The sequence below is a fragment of the Chanodichthys erythropterus genome, chromosome 13 (genome assembly GCF_024489055.1).
Source record: "Chanodichthys erythropterus isolate Z2021 chromosome 13, ASM2448905v1, whole genome shotgun sequence".
Lineage (NCBI taxonomy): Eukaryota > Metazoa > Chordata > Actinopteri > Cypriniformes > Xenocyprididae > Chanodichthys > Chanodichthys erythropterus.
In genome coordinates, this window is record NC_090233.1 from 9,973,540 (window position 1) to 9,991,823 (window position 18,284).

Consider the following 18,284-nt stretch of genomic DNA (forward strand, 5'->3'; position numbering starts at 1 on the left):
AAGAGGAAAAAATGAGAGATGGATTTTACAATTTAGTCTCTCCCTCTGCAACAGCACCCTATCGCAGCAGTATTTACTTTTTGTGTATAATTTAATGCCAGGGTAATATAACGCAAAAGCATGATGTAATAAATGTGCATTAGAGCTGCACAATTCTGGTTAAATTAAGAATCATGGACCCACTTTACATTAAGTGGCCTTAACTACTATGTACTTGCATTTAAATTAATCATTTGATACAATGCACTTATTGTGTACATACATGTTTTTACATTGTACTTATATTTTAAAAACACCTGCATAAAATTACATCTGTAATTAATTTCTGTAATAGCATTTATAATTACACTGTTGACCCATGCCTTACACCTTACCCCTACCCTTAAACCTACCCATACCAACAAACATGTCCCTAACCTTACCCGTATCCCACCTCAATAGCAGCAGATGTGTTTTTCAATTCAATACGAACCCAATAAGTACATTGTACTTATTTTTTGATGTAAGTACATAATAGTTAAGGCCACTAAATATAAAGTGGGACCAGAATCACTTAAAAAAAAAAAGAAAAAGTGATTAATATATTAATAGACACTTTTGAATGCATGAGATAATTGTTACGCAGTTAATGCAGCGTTCATTTTTTTTCTGATCGCTTTCGATTCTTTGACCTATATATTTATATATGACATTACAATATAAAAGTGTAACCTTGGAGGCTGCAACAAGTTGTGCAGTGCTAGCGGCGATCTCGTGAGAGCAGACGATCAACTCCTCATACTTCCCAGTTTGCAACACCACTTTATCAGCAGAATCACTGTTGGAAAGGGAAAGCACACATTCATTAACAAACAAACAAAAAAAAAAATTGATCATACATTGTATCATAGCTCTCGAACTTGTAGCAAAAATACATACACCATCTGTGTTGCACCCCATCCCACAGCTTTGGAGGCAGAAATAAGACCCTCCGTCCAGCGAGAGTTACGAGCATAAAACTCTTTCACCGAAGCTGCGCCCTAGAAAGAGAAATACCAGCAATGCATGTTGAGGTTTCATTCAGGTAACACACACACACACACATACACACACAAACACACGCACATACACATACACACACACACACACACAACAATCACATGTATATCAATTCAAATAAAACCAAAGATTTTTCTTTAAAAATTAGACATGAACAAAATGCATGGTATCAGAAACTTAGATGGAGTTCTATTTGATAATACAGACTGAAACTAACTTTACAGTGCAATTTAAATCACCAAGGACAACATAAGGATAAAATAATAATGGTAAGGATAATAATAATAATAATAATAATTTTAACAACACTTTACCCTTCCACTCTCCACAATCTCCTTCTGCAGGTCTGTGGATGCCAACACCAGAAGACGAATTGCCTGCAGGATTTTAACATTCAAATAATGTATAACTGATACACAGTAACTTTATTTTACAGTGTCCTTGTTATACATGTTACATGTACTTACTACTGTAATAACAGTAAAGTATGCATGTATGGTATAACTATAGTAAGCACATGGTTAATTAATATTACTCAGTACTTATTTGTGTAATACACAGAAACAAGGACACAACAGATAGAACAAGTTTGTTTTATTCACTGAATAAACATCACTAGCTATGTTTCCATTCAAAGTTGTGAATTTCACTTATGCGCAAAATTGGAATATCGCATAAAACATTTATACACAAAACGACAAACATCGTTTCCATCCCATATGTTCAAGAGAACAAAATCATCAATTCCTGGGAAACGAACATTTGAGATGGTTAGCTGGTTAGTCCAGCTATCCAATCACATCCTCTGCTGAAGCAAAGTCATGTGAGTTTTTGTTGTGCATCGAGGGATTTATTCGGTAAATGTGTTTCCACCGTAGTTTATGCGGGTCTTTTCATTTTTAGAATTTATGCGCATTCCAAAATTTAAGCTGGATGGAAACATATCTACTGATGTAAATAGAAGACCAAATATTAAATTCAAGCATCTTTGATTCCACATGTTCTTATCTTACCTTCATAAGGTCAGTGCAGTCATTTAGGATTCTTCAAGAAAAATATCAAGAGAGAAAATGCATATAAATGGATACATGCAAGCGTTCTGTAAATTAAATCAGTTATTGTATCGACTGGTTACAGGCATAAAAATCACAGACCTTTCATTGACCTCCAGTTGGATTCCTGTTGCATCCTTCCTGGTCTTACTCATCATTTCCTATAGAGCCAAACAATTAAAATCAAGATTAAAAAAAAAAAAAAAAAAAAGCTAAAGATTTACTATACTAATACCCTCAATGCCTCAATAACAAAGCCTTAAAATTAATGTGAATATGAACTGACTATGCCCCACTGTGACCCAGTGTCAACACAAGTACTAACATAACACTTCACGAATCTATAAATCAATAACAGGGCTGTGAACATGTCTGTGGTTATTTTTACTCACATCTATTCTCCTAACAGCCTCCTCAATAGCAGCAGAGGTAGCAGCCATTTCTTTATCCACCATGTCGCCCAGCTCGTCCTTACCAACATCTAGTCCTTTTGGCCTCAGATCCTGAAAAAGGAAAAGAAAATAATGCAAGATATAGAGGTTGGAGTAAATGAATGATTGAGACATTAATTGTATGAGCATATAAATATGTATATAAAATACTCAATATTTGTCATTTGTCAATATTTGTGTAAATGGCCACTGTTCATGTCAGAAACGTTTATACGCGCATCTCTTATACTGTATCCAGTGTTGACAGCATCAGTGATTATAATGGGTTCTATTAGCTTTTGACACAGCGCAACGCTCACATCCAGTGAGCGACCGGTGGGCGGGGCCTACGGTGCGATGATGTAAAACTATTCGTTGATGTCTTGCTCTGGAGGAAGTCATATGTAAATGTAATTGTCCTTCTAATGTTACAAATCCCACAATATCCAAACGAGTCATTTTTGGAGCTTGATTAAATAAAAGCTTTGTCTATAATGAGAAGGATGTTTTAAGCTATGAAACTTACAGGATGTTTTAATGGTACAAAGACCTCTTATATGTCAAAAGATCAAGGCATGACCCCTTTAAGAAACTGCTGCCTATGTAGAGCATTCCATTTCAGTTAGAATTATGCCAAAGTAGCTGTCTATTTAGACAGCAGACAGCAAAACAGCGCACTTTATTTTGGAATGAAGCTTGAGTGTTTGCTTCGCAACTTCTCACCTGTGCTATTCTAAGAATCTTCTGCACCGCAGCTTGAATCGAGGTAGGATCAGCCCCCTTTAGAGATGCTTTTGACTTAAGATTCCTAAGATACTGCAGGCTCTGGGTGGCACAACTCTTACAGTGCTCTGTCAAACCTATAAATAAACACATAGATACACATATGCTGACACAAATGTACACCTTAGGTAGTTCTACAAGAGGAAATGTCATGAAAATATGTCCAGGTTCACATTTTACTCCATTAGTATCTAAGAGCTTTTGGCACATGGGGAACATTTTGAGTCTGACCTCTGTCATCTAGTCAGCCAGTCCAACTCTATCTCTTTCAAACCTACTTTTAAAGGGATAGTTCACCCCAAAAAATGAAAATTCTGTAATCATTTACTCGCCCTCAAATTGTTCCAAACCTGTATGAATTTCTTTCTTCTGCTGAGCACAAAAGAAGATATTTTGAAGAGTGTTGGTAACCAGTCGATGGGCTCCATTGACTTCCATATTATTTTTCTCTCTCCATACTATGGAAGTCAGTGGGGCCCATCAACTCTTTGGTTACCAACATTCTTCCAAATATCTTCTTTTGTGTTCAGCAGACAAAAGAAACTCATAAAGGTTTCACTTGAGGGTGAGTAAATAATGACAAAACTTTCATTTTTGAGTGAACTATCCCTTTAAGTCTACATTACTTACAATAAATAAAATAAGGCAAAAAGATTAACTACCTTACAATATGATACACATCATGACATCTGGAATGATTCAATACATCTCAATGCCTTACAATAACATAATAAATCCATAATGACAGCAAATGCAAGGGAAATTATATGAATGGAGCTATAAACAAATTAAAAAATTGAGACAATAACCTGAAACCTTGATATTAATTATATGATATGATTTATGATTGCATCAGCAAGCCCTAATACAATAATATGCAATTTAAAAGAAAATAATATTTTATGTTACAATAAATGAAATTACATAATTATTGCAATACAGTAATGAGTTGTGAGGATATGCTTAATGTCATGAAATAACGTAATGCTCCTCTTAATGTTAAAAATAGGCATAATTTTCTCTAATATATTAATTATGAAGAATATTAATTGTATTATTTAATATAATATAATATAATATAATATAATATAATATAATATAATATAATATAATATAATATAATATAATATAAATTTCTTTTGATTTTGGAGCAAAATGTCACCTGAACATGTTTTTGACAGTAAACCTGACATTAAACAAAACCATAATCTATGGTAACACAGATGGGTTTGTGCATATGTAAGTGTTTTCCACAAAGTGCAAGCTTTATAAGTGTGTGCTCTTACGGTCAGCTTGGTCAGTCGGGGCCATGTGTGCCGTCGCACTTCCATTGGTTATTGTGTCAGCAGCGAGATGAGAAAACTTAGTAAGAGCCCTAACCAGACCCCCAGCATCTGAACCAAAAACAGTATACAGGATATAACATACAAGCATCAATAAAGAATATGCAAACATATACACAAACAAAATGGAGAGGGAGTGAGAGACAGAACGTACCCCTCATACTCTTCACATACTCAGAGTGGCCCGTCTGCACCATATCAATGGAGCCGAGTGTGGCCTCTGCTCGGCTAATGAGGTAATCTAGTGAGAGACCATTTGAGGATGTTTTACTGAAATCATGCAGATCATAAAAATGTAAATAATTGTTTTGATAAAGTTTTATTGGGATGAGTGGCAGTACCTGGGGAGCTGGAACAGCTGATGTGCAGAGGGTCGTCTAGTGTAGCAACAGCGTCCTGAATGATGTTCTCAGCCTCAGTGACTGTCGCCTGCAGCAGTGTGAACTGCTCATCCAACAACTTCTGCTGCAGCTGCTCCTCATGACTCAACTACAAACATATTTCACAAAAGTTACCTTAGCACCATGTGTATAAAGCTACAGTGACCCCAAAATAGGCGGGATGCCAATTTTCAGGAATTTTAATATTGGATTTTCATTAAAATTGTTACATTTAATACCGCCAAACAAATGTGGAGGAAATATCATATTCACGTAGTGGCGTTGGCTGCAACAGCACATGTATCCGTACTGAACCAAAGGAATACAGGGCTATGAATGATTATATTTCTTGCTTATAACTTCCAAATAGTTTGACCAAAAATCATGAGATTGGTCTCGATAGAGTCAGTGCAGCATACTGTACCAAACTGATCAATACATAATTTTCCCCATGTCAACCATATTGGGTGCTGACCGTTTTGAATTTTGCAGTAAAATACTGTTATTTACAAAAGCACTGACATATTTTTATGAAACTTGGAATGTGAAACATTCAATTACATTAAATTGGCGCTGACTAAAGAACTGTTGGGTCTGACGATTCAAAATTGGCATGCAGTGTTTTTGTCTAACTTGTCATCATAGTTCATGATGACAGTAGTGTATCTTGAGAAACATGTCCGCCACTCTGAGGCTGTGGCTGCATCCGAAATTATATACTTCCCAACTAAATAGTAGGCAAAAACAGTATGTGACAAAAGTAATATGTCCGAATTCACAGTACCCATAAAAGAGTAGGCCAAAAGTTACCAAATGACCTACTATTTGTGCATACTATGGACACTTTACTATCCCATGAGGCCACGGGAGAGTATTTGTGAATGGCAGTGAAGTGACGCATTTGATGCTGATAGGTCACATGATAATGGACTAAATTAAATTCAAGATTAAATTCAAACTACACACATTCATAATAATATTATATATAATATGTTATATATGTATATGTGTGTATGCATGTGTATGTGTATGTATATTTATATATATATATATATATATATATATATATATATATATATATATATATATATATATATATATATATATATATATATATATATACACATACACATATACACACACACACACACACACACACACACACACACACACACACACACACACACACACACACACACACACACACACAAACATATATAACAATATATATACACTTTTTTTGGTGGAATTACAAAATAAGTACCTACTCAAGAGTATGCCATTTCAGACACAGCCTGTATGACTGCAACACTTTGGCGTATCTGGTATGTGTCACCAACGTCAAGTCTTGAAGTTACTCAAAAAGTTTCAGGACAGCGCCACCTTGTGGTCAAATATGGCAATAGCTTTTAATTAATTTTGCCTATTGTCAGGAAAAGGAAAAATGGTATTGGTGCACCCCTAATTGCTAGGCAGGGTATTTCTAGGCCAGGGCTGGGCAAAGCCGGTCCTGGAGGGCAACTGTCCTGCAGAGTTTAGCTGCAACCCTGATAAAACTCACCTGTGTGTAATCCTGAAGACCTTGATTAGCTGGTTCAGGTGTGTTTGATTAGGGTTGGAGCAAAACTCTGCAGGGACAGCGGCCCTCCAGGACCGAGTATGCCCACCCCTGTTCTAGGCAGTTGATAAGATTATATGGGTAATATTAAGGTGTTCTAGGATAGACAGTTACAGAAAGATTGTCAAATAAACAAAGAGACACAGTCTTTCTCTTTTGTTTAATGATTGCGAGGAAATATTTTATTTATACTATAGAAAACAATTGTAGAAGTAGTTTGAATACTATAAAAGCCAGGTGTGTTTTGAAGGCCTCATGGCCTACATGACTGTGAGGGAAATCACACGGGAAAAAATGTTGAAAGAAAGTTGCTTGCAGTTGGCAGCTGCACTTATAGTAAGTTGCTTTTTTGGTTACCCTTACAAAGAATACAAGATTAATGAAGTAACTGTGGCGAAAGTGTTCGGGAGTACTGGGGAGATTCCAAGAAGAGAAAGGGAGAGATCAAATGAGATCATTTGTTAAAACTGTACAAAAGTGTGAAATGTGAGTGAGATGGTCAGATGACCTGAAGGCTTATTTTGATTTCTGGAACTCTGCCTCCTGAGCTTTATTTGCAAGAAAGAGAAGACTTTTCTCCATTACAATTGCTTTGTGTCTTTTTCAGTTTTGCAGTTATAGAGTGGGTATTATCCTCTTCATCAAAACAGTGTAGATATAGCATAATGTAAGCAAAGAACCACGCTAAAATGTATTTCACCCTTTTCGAACTAATCTATTTCTAGCGCAAGTAAGCAGTTAAAAATAAAACTCAGAATAATTTTTTTTTTTTTTTTTTTTGGCTGGTCGATTTTTAATCATTAAAAAAAAGAGGATGCAACACTGTAAACTTTTTTCCCCAACTCCAATAGATAGGTAGATAAATAGATTTTTTTGTGGAAAGTTGCCAAGTGGTTTCAATGGTATTCTGGGTTGCTAAGGTGTTCTGATTGGGCGGTCACTAGCAGCTCATGTTGTGCTCTATACAATATAAACTGACTTGGATAAAAAAAAAAAAAAAAATGCAGTGAATTTGGCACAATATAGATCAATCCAAGTCTTCTTCATTAGCATAACCCATAACCCTACCTTCTCTTTGAGTTTGCTTTGTAGTTCTCCCAGCTCCTTGATGGTCTTGTCTCGCTCCTGCTGTAGAGTACACTCTTTCAGCTGAGCTTCCTTCTTCAGGGAGGATAGCTCGGCCTCTTTCTTACTCATAGACTGTGTTAGCCTATCCTTTTCTGCCAGAAGTGCAGCCATGGAGCTGTTCAGCTGTTCTCCTGTCTGAAGGAAACACAGCAAATAAAAAATATTGAATTTTTAGAAAGAATTTACAGCATAAACAGTTTCTTTTTTTTTTTGCTATGCCAATGTACTGGACCAAAAAAAAAAAAAAAAAAAACTAAACTAAAGTAATCCAATCTCATTCAACAAATGCTCTGAAACATCTCGGTTACATATGTAACCATGATTCTCTAGTAGTGACGATACCCTGATTCAGTAACTGATACTATGGGAACACCCTCCAGGTGTGACGATTCTCTGAAGCCTGTATAGAATAATGGCAGTTATAATGACATTGACTGAAGGTGCGAGCCTTGTCTTCTAAGTGCCAGTGACCTCCGATTTTTAGGAAGAACACTGAATACAGTAACAAAGGAACACTATAACCCAGCGTCATACTACAGAGTGACTGCCGGATTATCAGATCATGGAAAAACATATGTACAGAATAATCGGACAAAATGAACTGTTCAAGCAGATAAAATCTGGTAACCAGGACTGAAGTCAACTTTCAGACTTTAAAATCTGATAAAAGTGTTACAATGTTACTCATGTATACAGCAGAAACAAAGCAAACTCGACATACGTTTGCAGGCCTTTCCACTCTCTAACGTCTCTCCTAAAGCTCTTGTCTGATCGTAACCCTTCTTCTTTCAATAATATTCTTTTAACTTTTTCCACTTGTTATGAGTTAGCTGTAGTAATCCAAGGGAGAACACAAGAAGACAATGAGACTGACTTTTAATGAACACCAGGGAAAACAAAGCACTACACACTATAATAACGTTAACACAAGACAAGGGAAACTCAGGGCTTTAATACACAAGGAGGCTATTCAAGAGATCTAGAGACAGGTGCATGACATAATTAGTAACCATAGAAACAAACAAGGATTTGGAATACAGGCAAAGAGAACCGAACCAAACCACAAAGTAACTAACATACTCATGACACCTTTTTGGTAATATCTCAACCATATCTCTTTCTACAGTCTTTCTACAAATGTCCTGCTTTACAACCCCATCATGAATGTATACACCCCTATTGCTGATTGAAATTAACACTGCTTGTAGCCAATGATGAATAATTTGTCTTTATTTTCGTCAATGACATTTTTTTCACAGATGAAAATGAGATGAAAATAAAAACCAGCTCTGAATGACAAAACGACAGTATGATGAAAATCTATTGACATTTTAGTCAACTAATAAAAACATGACTAAAATGTTAAGGAGGGAAGATTTGATGATAGATCCAGTCAGCACTTATGTCCTTCATGGTAGATGCACACTTTTGAATTGTAACATACTGATCTACCTGGTGGGACATAAGTTGGCATACACTTGCTGCATGTCTCATGAAACATTAAAAAATGTAAACGTCTGGGTGAAAGAGAAGAGCAGAATAAATCTGAAAAAGTGTGACAACACAAAAGAGAACTATATTCGATACGGTTTTCTGTGCGCACACTCGAAGCGCACATCCATGCACACAGAAAGCAGTTTCTCAGACAGCGTACGAGTACTGAAGCGAGCTCTCTTTCACGTCTTTTCGCACCTGAACGGACAAATACACACAACGTTATGTCAAAATTAGGGCTGTCAATCGATTAAAAATTTTAATCTAATTAATTACATACTCTGTGATTAATTAATCTAAATTAATCGCATACATAATTTTTGCTGTGGAAGTATTAAATATTTCATTTCAAATGAATCAATGCAGGGTTTTTCTTGGGTCAAAAATGGTCTTCGGTGGTGACAGACATGGTCATCCACACAAACTCAAAAAAATGGCCTACCCATGTGATCTGCCAGCCCGATACTGACAATAAAGTACCCGTCATTCTTTCTTGCCCTCTTTGCAAAAAGAAAAAAAAAAAAGTGATTTTATAGCTTTGTAAGAGAAGATGCTTTTCTGCTAAACCTGAAAAATATTAAAAAGTAGCATTTAGAAGTTATATTAACTAATAATATAATTTTCTACCATATACAATAAACCTAGCTAACAACAACTTGCTTTGTTCTGGTTTCACCTCACTCCAGTCTAAACTAACTGATTTTATAGGTAGGCCTAATTTACTACACATTGTCATTTAAATAACCTGAAAATATTGTGGATTATTAAGGCTAATTTTACTAACCACTCTTGCTAAATGGGGTAAGCACACTTATGTTCTCATTTCAGAGTTGTTCGAGTAAATGATTCATTATGGATCGTGTGGAGAGATCAGTTGTTGTCATGATTCATTAAAATGAATCTGTTCAAATGAGTCATTAGGTCACGAATTGGACATTAGCGGACGTTGACGCGTTGTGTGCGAATCGCGACTGTTATTAGGACATCGCAAAAGATTTGTCAACACAGAAAACACTTCACCACTGTATAGGATTTTCGTTTTGTTTACTGAAAGTGTGGTTTATGTCAGCTGCACGTGCAGGGCGCCTGTCAGAGAAGATGACGTTGACGTTCTTTTAAGCACTAATCACAACCAGCGGTTATTCAGGATAAACATTATCCGAATGCGCCTTGTGAAAAATGGATTCGGTCTTACGGACTTTTAGCATTGTGTCAGTTGATTTAGATTATTATTTGTGAGGTAGAGAGAATGCAAAGACGGTGCTTACTTTGAAGACAAGGAGAGCTCGCGTGCATGAGGGAGGAGCTCTGCTCGTTCTGTCCGTCGTCTCCCTCCTTCATTTTACAGTCGAATGGTAGCTAGAACCATAGATATACATAATAAAGGCTTTATTATGTATATCTATGGCTAGAACGGCTCCAGGTTCAAAGGTCAATACGGAATGGATAAATCTGCGTTATTTTTTTTAACGCGTCATTTTTTCTCAGATTAATTAATCAAAATTAACGCGTTATTTTGACAGCCCTAGTCAAAATGTCAATTTTTGGAGAGTAATCACATAAACACAGTCTGTTATGTCTTAAGAAAATGTAAACAGTTTTCACAGATGTGCATCAGTGTACTGGATCCCAGCATTCGTTCTTAAAGTGATAGCAGCCTAATAAACCTGCTGCCATCTTTGCCCTTAATATTAATCAAACAACAAAAGACAGATAAAATCACTCTTTAATAGCTTTAGTAAAGATTAATTATATTTAAATTATACAAATAAATATGCATGCTTGAAGGAACAATGTTGTATGCAAGTTGTTATAAAGAATGCATATATCATTCAAATATGTATATATCATTGAAAAGAAATTCATATGTTCTTCTTTAGGAGAAGAGGTTTTACTTTTTTTAATATATATATATGTCACATCAGTTAAATCTGTGTCTGTATTGCATGTTCAAATTTTAATATCATTCATATTAGAAAGTTAATAGATGTTTTCTCCAGGAGTACATAAAATGGATTTGGAAATTTTAGAGAAATTCTTAATTAATACATTACAATTTAACTAAACCATTAGATTTTAGCGGACTGAATCTACTGTAGATTTAGTCAAATAAAATTGCATGATATTTAGTCAACTAAAACTAGACTAGAAAGTTCAGATGACTAAAATATGATTAAAACTAAATGTCATTTTAGTCATAAAGACTATGACTAAAACTAAATCAGCGACACCCTTGTTACTGCCAATAAAACAAACAACCAATAGATCAGATTTATGCCACTGACATATATGGTCATCATAAATCCATAACACTCTAACAGGATAAAGTCTGAGTAGTCTCTTTTTGTCCCGCAAAGGGTGGGGAAGAGAATGACTGCAACACCACAACCTGAGATCAGAATAAAGTGGAAGCAACCTTAAGTAGGAAACCCAGCTTTGGTGGCAACAAAACCTTTACCAGACTGGGTCACAGATAAGGTGAGCTGAAAAATTGTAGCGTGTACTCTAACAACATTTACAGTAATCTGATGAATTGATACAGAGTTACAGAGTGAGAAAAAGAAAATTACAAACAGATGAAATACTGAATTCAACAAAACATTAATGGCACATAATAAACTTTAAACAGAATGCAAATATGACAAGTCTGCATAGACGTGTGAGTGAAATGCTAACCTGTCCGTGATTATGGTTACATGTAGTGGAACAGAGCTAAGGAAATGTAAAATTAATACTAGATACTATACCTTCTCAGAAGTCTGTAATGAACTCTTGACTTTTTGGATCTCTGCATTCTTCGCTTCAAGCTCCCTCCTCAGCCTGTCCATATCAAACCTTTGTTCTTCAAACTAAAGCAACAAGATGAAGCGTTACAATCAGTCCTGGGGGGCTGTTACAGTTCAAGCGAAGGAAGACTTGTGTGCACACTTACCTTCATGTCTGATTCTTGTTTGACTCTGTCTACCTCAAAGGCTAACTGTTGCTTAGTTCGTTCAATTTCCTCTTGAGTCTGTTGTGTGGCTGACAGCATCTTTACTGTATCTGCACTCTAAAAAGAGATAAAGGACACATTCACAACTGCATATCCTTTACACATGCGCATATACAAATGTGCACGAATTCTATTTCATACAGGCATATATCAGTTGATTTATTCAGATTTCCAGAAAACCGAATAATCAATTTATTTGAAACAAATGCAAACACACATGTATACACACATATAAGTACACTGTATTCTTTGTCATACCTTTCGGAGGAGTTCAGCATGGTTGGCAACCAGTTCAGCATGCTTTTCCTTCAGTTTATTATAACGCTGCTCTGTTGCTTGGGATCTTTCTATATATGAGAAAGTCATCAGCATCAGTTGCCACAGTTTTGTTTAGGAATCTTTATGTGCCCACTTTCTTACTAACTCACTTTCTGCCTCAACAAAGTTCATCTGAATGCTCTCATGTTCAGTGTTGCGACGGCGAATGGCCTCTAGCTCCATGCGTAGTTGCTCATTCTCCACCAGGGTGCGCTGCTTCTGCATGCGCTGCTCCTCCAGTTCTGCCTCAAGACTGTTGATCTGCGACTTGAGCTGTGTGATATAGCGTTGAGCCTGAGCACAGGGCAAAGGTGGTATAGTAGGGCAAAAGAGACAGAAAAAAAACACAACGGTGAGATTATAGCACATATTCCAGTGCACAAAATTTGATGAGTGTTCCAGTTACTTTTTCCAGTACACTGGCAGAGGATACTGGCTTGCTCTCAAGCTTCAAAAAGGAAGCAAAAGCCAAGTCAGTTTTAGGCAGAGGCTATTTGCACTAAGTGAAAATAGTATTTTCTTTGCACAAAAAGTAAATTGTTGTTAGACGCTATATATATTTATTGCAAGTACATGCAGATACTATTTGTACTTCAATGTAATGGGGCAGTCGTGGCCTAATGGTTAGAGATTCAGACTGGTAACCAATAGCGTATCTCAATACCGGCAGCAAGGCACCAATAATAAAAAGGCACCACAATTAAATACCTGTTAGGCAATTTTTAAATATTTTTTATTTTTATTCAAAATAAACGGACTCTCTGAGTTAATATGCAATGAGAAAAGGGAGAAGAATGAATTTAAATAAACGAGGATTCAAACTCGGGTTGATTGCGTCAAAAGCTAATGCAGCCTTGCCTTACTCTCCATGTAACTGCTCCAATTATCAGATGGGTTTATTTTGCAATTATGTTTGGCTCATTCAGACAATGGTGGGTGGAGTTAATGTAAATAGCCTCTGCCAACATGGAAGGCTATTTGCACTTGGTGTAAATAGACACTGCATTATAATGAATGAAAGGTTTAGTTCACCGAAAAATGAAATTTCTGGAATTTTGTTCCACACCTATAAGACCTTCGTTCGTCTTTGTAACACAAATTAAGATGTTTTGATGAAATCCAAGAAGTTTTGTATCCTCCATTGAAAGCAATGAGATTACCACATTCAATGTCCAGAAAAGTAGTAAAAACATCGTTAAAATAGTCAACGTGGCTACAGTGGTTCAACCTCAATGTTATGAAGCGACGAGAATACTTTTTGTGCTCAAAAACAAAATAGAAATAACGACTTTATTCAGCAAAGATAAATTCGTCTCTCCCTGTCTCTCCTCTGCTAAGCTATATTCGTTGCAGCTTCCAGGTTCTATGTCGGAATGGCGGCTCAGTATTGGCCGATGCCTCTTCACGTGAGCAGCACAAGGCATGCCGAGCAGCTGGCCAATATTGAGCGTAAACATATTGAAACGCAGCACTGTGCCAACAGTGTAACAGACAGGGAAGGGGAAAAATTTTTGAATAAAATTATTATTTTTGTTTTGTTTTTGCGCACAAAAGTATTCTCGTTGCTTCATAATGTTAAGGTTGAACCACTGTAGTCACGTGGACTATTTTAACAATGTCTTTACTACTTCTCTGGACAGTGAATGTGGTAATTTCATTGCTTTCAATGGAGGATAAAAAACCTCTTGGATTTCATCAAAAATATCTTAATTTGTGTTCTGAAGATGAACAAAGGTCTTACGGGTTTGGAACTACAAATACCTGTTTGCTGTTCAACACTGGCTTTTTTTATAGCTGCCCTTTTAATACAATAATTTTTTTTGACAGGAACTTTCATTAATAAGCCTTTATCTGACCGAATTCTGCTGTGCTCTAAATCACTCACAAATCTTATGATAATTTGATCATCTCAATTCAGTTTTCACACAATATTAGTTGTTTTCATGCCTTTTGCACAACATTGCACCATTTCATGCTTCTCATCTTCAGAAAGATCTTTCTTCCTCCCCATATTGCATGAGAACTGTGACTTGCTTAATAATGTGGAACAACCTCTAAATAGGGTTTCCATAGATCTGGCAAATTACTTTGTCTGAGATTGATACCAGTTATCTAAAAAGACATGGATAAATAAACAAACATTTTCTTAGAAAAACTAAAATCTGAATGATTATTGTACTGAAACCTTACTGAAATGTCACTTGCATAATAATTTGGAATGCAGTGTACATGGATCCTACAGTGCTTCTGTCTCCTCTGTTTCACACCTAACACAAGGTACGGAAATAGTGCCCTCAAGTTTTCTGAATAACATTAGCATTATTTCACAATTCATTATAATTTATCTAAATAAAATATATTCAAAATTTGAAGGAGATTTGAACTGCACCAAAGGGGCCATTTATAGTAACGTACTGGTTTGAAAATTATGATATCGAGGCAAGTCTAGGTGCGTGCCACTGTTCTCAGATGTTAGTCTGGAGTCTTGTTTCATCTCAAAGACTGTATTCCAATTTCAAAGGTTTAAATGCTTGAAGATAATATGGACCGTGTTTCACCTCTCCTTTGATCTTCTCAAGCTCAGCTTGCAGCAATTCAATGTCTCGTTTCAGTTGTTCGATTTGGAGGTCTCTGTGTTACAGAAAAAGTACAGAGTACAGTACAGGTACATATTGTAGATATACAGAATGTCTTTAAAATAAACTTTCCACGACTATCACAAAATGTCTCTTTCACAGTTCCCCATAAAAAAATAATTATTTATGGTGTGATTATCAAGAATAACCTACCTATCATCAAATCCATTATTAGGTGGTCCAAAGGCCTGGTCAAATATATCACTCTTAAAAAACAAAACAAAACAAAACCGGACACATTTAAGAATTTGAATAAATAGGAGCCAAGGATCATGCTACATTTTCTATAAAGCACCCAACTTTGATGTTACACAAAAACATCTATGTGCCAACACAGTTAAAGAGCTTTACAACTCCTGCAACTGTTTTTTACTCAACAACCTATCTATATCATCATGGCTCATTGGTTTCCACTTGCAGGTACCTGTGGCTGAGATGCCATGCTAGTCTGCGCTTCGCTAACGTCTATCAGAGGCTCGGGTTCATCCTCTTCCGGCTCCTCAAGCTCCTCTTCATCTGGGATGACAACCATGGGTTTAACATGCTCTGCCAGAGCAGAGGCCCGAAGAAAGTTGGGTGGAGTCTTGAATAAAAAAGCGTTTTGAAAATACAGAATATCAGAATCATAATGCTGACACGGAATAAGGATGTATTTGTAAGTGTGATACATGTGTGTTAACGGAATTCAAAGATAGTTTCCTTACATCAGGCAGTCTAGGTATTTGGATGAGCCTCTTGAAGTATAGCATGTCTCGTGCTTTATTGAGGAATGTTTTGAGGCTGAAAAATATTAAAACAACAGGAGGGTGAGTAAACGATCACAGAAATAAAATTTTTTGGGTGAATTTGATGTGACAGCTTTTTAAATCAACCATGATTTTAGCCACATGTAACATTTTCTTTCCCATTTCCTGAAAATACTTTTCCCAGTGATTAAAGACACGGAAAATGCCCCCTCGCTGCTATGTTAAAGGTGCTCTAAGTGATCCTGGGTAGAGTAACTTCCTGTTGACGTTCAAAGTGTTGTCAAACAAAACAGAGGCTAGCTAGACCCTCCCCTTCTTGCTTCCTGAAACAGTCATGAACGCGCATTTAAAATCATTCTTGTCGGTTATTGGCTGGAGCGTGTTTATTATGATTCGTGGTCCAGGCTGCACCAGTTTGTTTTTATTGCCGTTTTCGGAGCTTGTGGCGACTACAGAGACCGCGTTTTTTTACAGTGTGTTCAGGGGACAGGCAGCTAAAGGATAGTGAGGAGATGTTTGCTGTATGTGACAAAAAATGTTTTGGCCTAAAACGTGTGACATCACTTAGAGCACCTTTAATATAAAATATTGTATACTTAAAAACCCAAGCATTTTTGGTGAATCATATGGTGAATATAGAATGCTACAGACAAAATAAAAATGCAGTTTTTTTTCTAATATGAAAATGACTGAATGTACCTCTGGAACTGTTCATGGAAGCGTTCACGATGTCCCTGGAGTGTGTCTGCTGGTAAACCTGTCAACAAAAAAAAAAGAAAAAGAAAAGAAAGAACCAGAGTATCAACAACCAGCTCAAGAAGTGTGCAATTATGGTGAAATTTCAGCATTTGTTAGAAATGCATTAATGTTAAAGTCACATTGACTATTATTAGCTGGTTTTGATTTTGATTTACAAGTTACAATTGTCAATTTTGAAAACTAAGATAATAGCTCAGAAATTAGTTGTATGAATGTGAAAAATGAACTATAGAAATTCCATCATGACTTAGCTGCCTCGTTGTAAAATGTGTCTACAAAGCTTTTAAGAAGCTTGATTATGATTTGATTAAGACATTTACAACTTTTTTCTTTGTCAATCAGCTTTTAGTATTATCAGAGGAATTAGTCACTACAGTAGCACTCAAGCTCTTACAGGCGTGCAGTTTGAAGAGCAGTTTGACGGTGTAGTGGTACAGGTGACTGCAGTCCTGGATGACTTGGATGAGCGGTGCTAGTTTACACTGGCCTGACGTCAGTGTGGAGATAGCGATGGACATGTTGAGCTGGCGGAGCACTACGAATACAAAGAACACAGAGTAAAATAACCTAGCACCAGATTATGCAGGGTTTTTTTAATATCAAACACAGAAGACAGTAACCTCCATGACATAATCAAAACCAAAAGGTAGGAGACTGCAAAAAACAGAAATGTTTAGGGATTTAAAATGTACACGTCAAGTTATCAGAAATAAAACGTTTATATATGTTGCTTTTATATGCTTTCATGCTTATTAAAACTTTTATCCCATTTTATAAATAAAAAACAAACAAGTATTCAATGTATGTTCCATATTCACAAGATTATGGTATAACACCGATGTGCTGTTCACTCAAACAACGTTTTACGTAAGATAAGATAGCCTTCACACATCAGTACCAAAATACTGGTAATCTCTGTGATGTCAGTCATCAGAAATGACCTTTAAACGCTGAGCCAAGTGGATGAGGAGAAGTGCTTTAGTTTCACCATCTGTCCAATTTGACCCATTTTTTTTTATTATTCTGAGTGACAGGCGTACGGAGATGATCACAAACGCAGTTTTGCTCTTAAAAACACGATACACTATAGTACACAATAACTGCAAAACCACAGCACTGATGGAGATGCGAGACACGGCACAATGCTCAGACATCCATCTAGCACATTTCCATTGAAAAACAATTAAAAGCAGCAAAACTTACTGTAAACAGCTCTGACAGAGCTTTATGATTGGCCCAAAGAAGACTTGATATGTCAGTTGACGTTGTACATGCTCTAACTGGCAATACTGTTCTTTGTTCACACACAGTATGACACCAGTAATTTGCTGGTAATGTTACAACTTCACAAACAGGGAAATTGCCAGAACTCATTTTTTAAAAGGTCCTGTTCACACATGATTATATATGGCTAACCAGGATGAGATTAGACGTGGACATTATCATGCAAGGAGTTGCCACTTCCTAATCACTGCATATCAGTATAATAACAGGATATGTAAACAAAACATGTCCATTAAACCTCATTGTCCTTGGATGATTTGAGGTTGGATTTCTGAAAACACT

General features: G+C 36.3%; 1 protein-coding gene across 1 annotated transcript in view; it reads right to left on the bottom strand.

Moving 5' to 3' along the window:
• hip1rb (huntingtin interacting protein 1 related b) overlaps positions 1–18,284 on the bottom strand; it is a 51,917-nt gene that overhangs the window by 7,581 nt on the left and 26,052 nt on the right. Inside the window, exons 8-28 of the mRNA XM_067406097.1 lie at positions 17,113–17,253; positions 16,659–16,716; positions 15,918–15,993; positions 15,638–15,796; positions 15,367–15,419; positions 15,136–15,208; positions 12,688–12,871; positions 12,518–12,606; positions 12,200–12,316; positions 12,015–12,116; positions 7,714–7,908; positions 4,989–5,136; positions 4,802–4,888; positions 4,591–4,698; positions 3,245–3,381; positions 2,483–2,593; positions 2,193–2,251; positions 2,052–2,082; positions 1,353–1,415; positions 919–1,019; positions 712–817 (exon numbers count right to left, since the gene is read on the bottom strand). Of these exons, the coding sequence (XP_067262198.1) occupies positions 712–817; positions 919–1,019; positions 1,353–1,415; positions 2,052–2,082; positions 2,193–2,251; positions 2,483–2,593; positions 3,245–3,381; positions 4,591–4,698; positions 4,802–4,888; positions 4,989–5,136; positions 7,714–7,908; positions 12,015–12,116; positions 12,200–12,316; positions 12,518–12,606; positions 12,688–12,871; positions 15,136–15,208; positions 15,367–15,419; positions 15,638–15,796; positions 15,918–15,993; positions 16,659–16,716; positions 17,113–17,253 (2,198 nt within the window). The remainder of the gene's footprint in view (positions 1–711; positions 818–918; positions 1,020–1,352; positions 1,416–2,051; positions 2,083–2,192; positions 2,252–2,482; positions 2,594–3,244; positions 3,382–4,590; positions 4,699–4,801; positions 4,889–4,988; positions 5,137–7,713; positions 7,909–12,014; positions 12,117–12,199; positions 12,317–12,517; positions 12,607–12,687; positions 12,872–15,135; positions 15,209–15,366; positions 15,420–15,637; positions 15,797–15,917; positions 15,994–16,658; positions 16,717–17,112; positions 17,254–18,284) is intronic.